The following is a 2,970-nucleotide window of genomic DNA, read 5'->3' as shown; positions in this document are numbered from 1 at the left end:
TATGTTGCTTGAAAATTATTATTCCCACAGATGAAATTCGGATGGGAACGTACAGACAATTGTATCACCCAGAACAATTAATTACTGGCAAAGAAGATGCTGCCAATAATTATGCTCGCGGTCATTATTCCATTGGGAGTGAGATTATCGAGTCCGTGATGGACCGAGTACGCAGACTGACTGATCAATGCACCGGTCTGCAAGGTTTCTTTGTTTTTCATTCATTTGGAGGTGGCACGGGATCGGGTTTCACTTCTCTGCTTATGGAAAAGCTGTCCGATGATTACGGCAAGAAGAGTAAATTGGAATTTGTCATATATCCGGCACCACAAGTGAGCTCAGAAAAATTAAATCGATTTACACATTTTTGCAGGAGAACCTATTAATTAGCTTCATTTTGTGAGAAATGATGAGATTAAAATTAATTGAAGAATAGAATTTTTTTTAAATTAAATTTCTAAATAAGTATTTTACAGTAATAAAGTGTAGCGATCAAAATTATTAAAGATAAAAATAAGCGATATCACTTAGCGAATTAATTAATTCTTTCTGTCTCATCTTATGAAAGATAATGAGATTAAAACGAACTGAAAAATAATTTTTTTCTTTCTTAAATTTCTAAGTAAGTATTTACAGTGATGAAGATTAAGGCCTAGTTTTACTTACCAATGTAAGATTAACTTTAGTCTCAATTTAACTTATTGTTATCTTTTTCTCTCTAGTTCTAAGAATTAGAAAAAGATAAAGAATAAATTAAATCGAGATTAAAGTTAATTAGTGGAACGAAGGCTAATAAAGATAAAAATATAGTAAATTATAAATAAATTTTAAAATTAATCTTTTTATCTATAATAAGTTACGAGATCTGGAAACATATGATCTTGCAAAATAAAGATAGTAATTATTTCGAATAATAATAATTCCTGTTAAAAAAATACACTCGGTTATTTTCAGGTATCTACCGCTGTTGTGGAGCCTTATAATGCGATATTAACAACACACACGACAATCAGTCACTCTGATTGCGCGTTTATGGTGGACAACGAAGCGATTTATGATATTTGTCGGCGCAAGCTCAATATCGAGCGACCTTTGTACGCAAATCTGAACCGGCTGATCAGCCAGGTGGTGTCGTCGATCACAGCATCCTTGAGATTCGACGGCGCTCTGAACGTCGACTTGACCGAATTCCAGACGAATCTGGTGCCCTATCCCCGCATACATTTTCCCTTAGCGACTTATGCCCCGGTGGTATCCGCTGAAAAGGCTTATCACGAAGGCATATCAGTCGCAGAGATCACCTCCGAGTGCTTCGAGCCCGCAAATCAAATGGTCAAGTGCGATCCACGCGAGGGCAAGTATATGGCTTGCTGCCTCCTGTATCGTGGAGACGTCGTACCGAAAGATGTCAATGCCGCGATCGCTGCTATGAAGGGAAAGAGTTATATCCGTTTTGTCGACTGGTGTCCCACAGGTTTCAAAGTTGGAATCAATTATCAACCGCCCACGGCTGTGCCAGGCGGTGATCTTGCGAAGGTATTGTCGATAAATCTTTCCTTGGAAGTCTTTATTGTAATATTAATTTTTTTTTATCAAAATGAAAATTTGTTAATTTAAACATCTTTTAGACACAATTTATAAATTAATACCCAAGTTCAAAATCAAATTCTCTTGAATAATTTTATGTCTTTAAAAGATAATATGGAAAACATTATATATATTTTAATTACATATAAAATTATAAGTATAGAGAGTTCTTGAAATATAAAGAAAATTATATTGTAAAAAATTTATTTTAGAATTGATATTAATGCTTGATTTAAATTCAAATTATATATAATTGAAATTTTAATTTTCTTACATATAACAATTATAATAACTATTAATTTATTACATAACAGAATTTCTAATCCAGAATTTTTTAAAGCCACGTATACATCTAGCGAACGAACACCGAATGCGAATTCAGACATTCGTGTTTGTGTTTGTAAGCAGTTTATTCTTTTTCTTGAGATTGCACCGAATACTAGCACTCAGATTCGATGTTCGTTGCACATAGCAATTACCCAGCAAATGAAAATGGATTGAAATAAATTCAGATTTTCAGAAATTGATTCACAAATGTTAAAATGAATGCTTTTCAATTCTGAATGCATTTTTATTCATTTATAGAAATTGCATGGAGCATATCTCTATGCCTTTCAATCTAAAAATAATATTAGCTTTTTCTATGCATTGTGAATACTGTTTATAAAATTTTGAATAAGGAATGCAGTTTTTCAATTCAATCGCATCCAATTGAATCCAATTAAATCCAAAAAAAAAGTATTCGCTATTTAAAATACGCATTTGGATAGAAAAAAAATGTCCATTTTAATCCATTCTCGTATATGCTAAGTGTATAACGCTGATATTATGTAATATAATCATATTATACATATATATTACATTTATCATAAACAGTCGTTTATGTTATAATTATTAATTTCTTACGTAATAATAATCGATATTACGTAATAATTATATCTTAGATATTAATATCTACATCAAACGATAACTTGCAGGTTACACGAGCTGTCTCTATGCTATCTAACACGACAGCTATAGAAGAAGCGTGGGCTAAGCTTAATCACAAATTTGACCTAATGTACAACAAACGGGCATTTGTTCATTGGTATGTAGGAGAAGGTATGGAAGAACTCGAATTCGCGGAAGCACGCGAGGATCTCGCGGCACTTGAAAGGGATTACGAGGAAGTCGCCCTCGAATCGCCGTCTACACCGGATACACCGTTGGAATATTAACGCATTTTTTAAGAATTTTTTGAAATAGGCCGGTATATTCTCTTTTTCGCTACCCGACAACAAAACAAAATTATAAGAAAAATGTCACAGCGCTTACGTTAAATTTTGTGTAGAAACATATTTTATGTTTATATTCTAGTATAATTGTTACAATATATATTATAGA

General features: G+C 32.7%; 1 protein-coding gene across 1 annotated transcript in view; it reads left to right on the top strand.

Moving 5' to 3' along the window:
• Positions 1–2,970, top strand: part of LOC108748313 (tubulin alpha chain-like) — a 3,524-nt gene extending 554 nt beyond the window's left edge. The window contains exons 3-5 of the mRNA XM_018486367.1: positions 31–332; positions 955–1,536; positions 2,565–2,970. Coding sequence (XP_018341869.1) covers positions 31–332; positions 955–1,536; positions 2,565–2,804 — 1,124 coding nt within the window. The 3' untranslated portion in view covers positions 2,805–2,970. The remainder of the gene's footprint in view (positions 1–30; positions 333–954; positions 1,537–2,564) is intronic.

The sequence above is a fragment of the Trachymyrmex septentrionalis genome, unplaced genomic scaffold, assembly GCF_001594115.1.
Source record: "Trachymyrmex septentrionalis isolate Tsep2-gDNA-1 unplaced genomic scaffold, Tsep1.0 scaffold22, whole genome shotgun sequence".
Taxonomy (NCBI): domain Eukaryota; kingdom Metazoa; phylum Arthropoda; class Insecta; order Hymenoptera; family Formicidae; genus Trachymyrmex; species Trachymyrmex septentrionalis.
The sequence above is the reverse complement of the archived record's forward strand: the minus strand, read 5'-3'. Positions and strand labels throughout refer to the sequence as shown.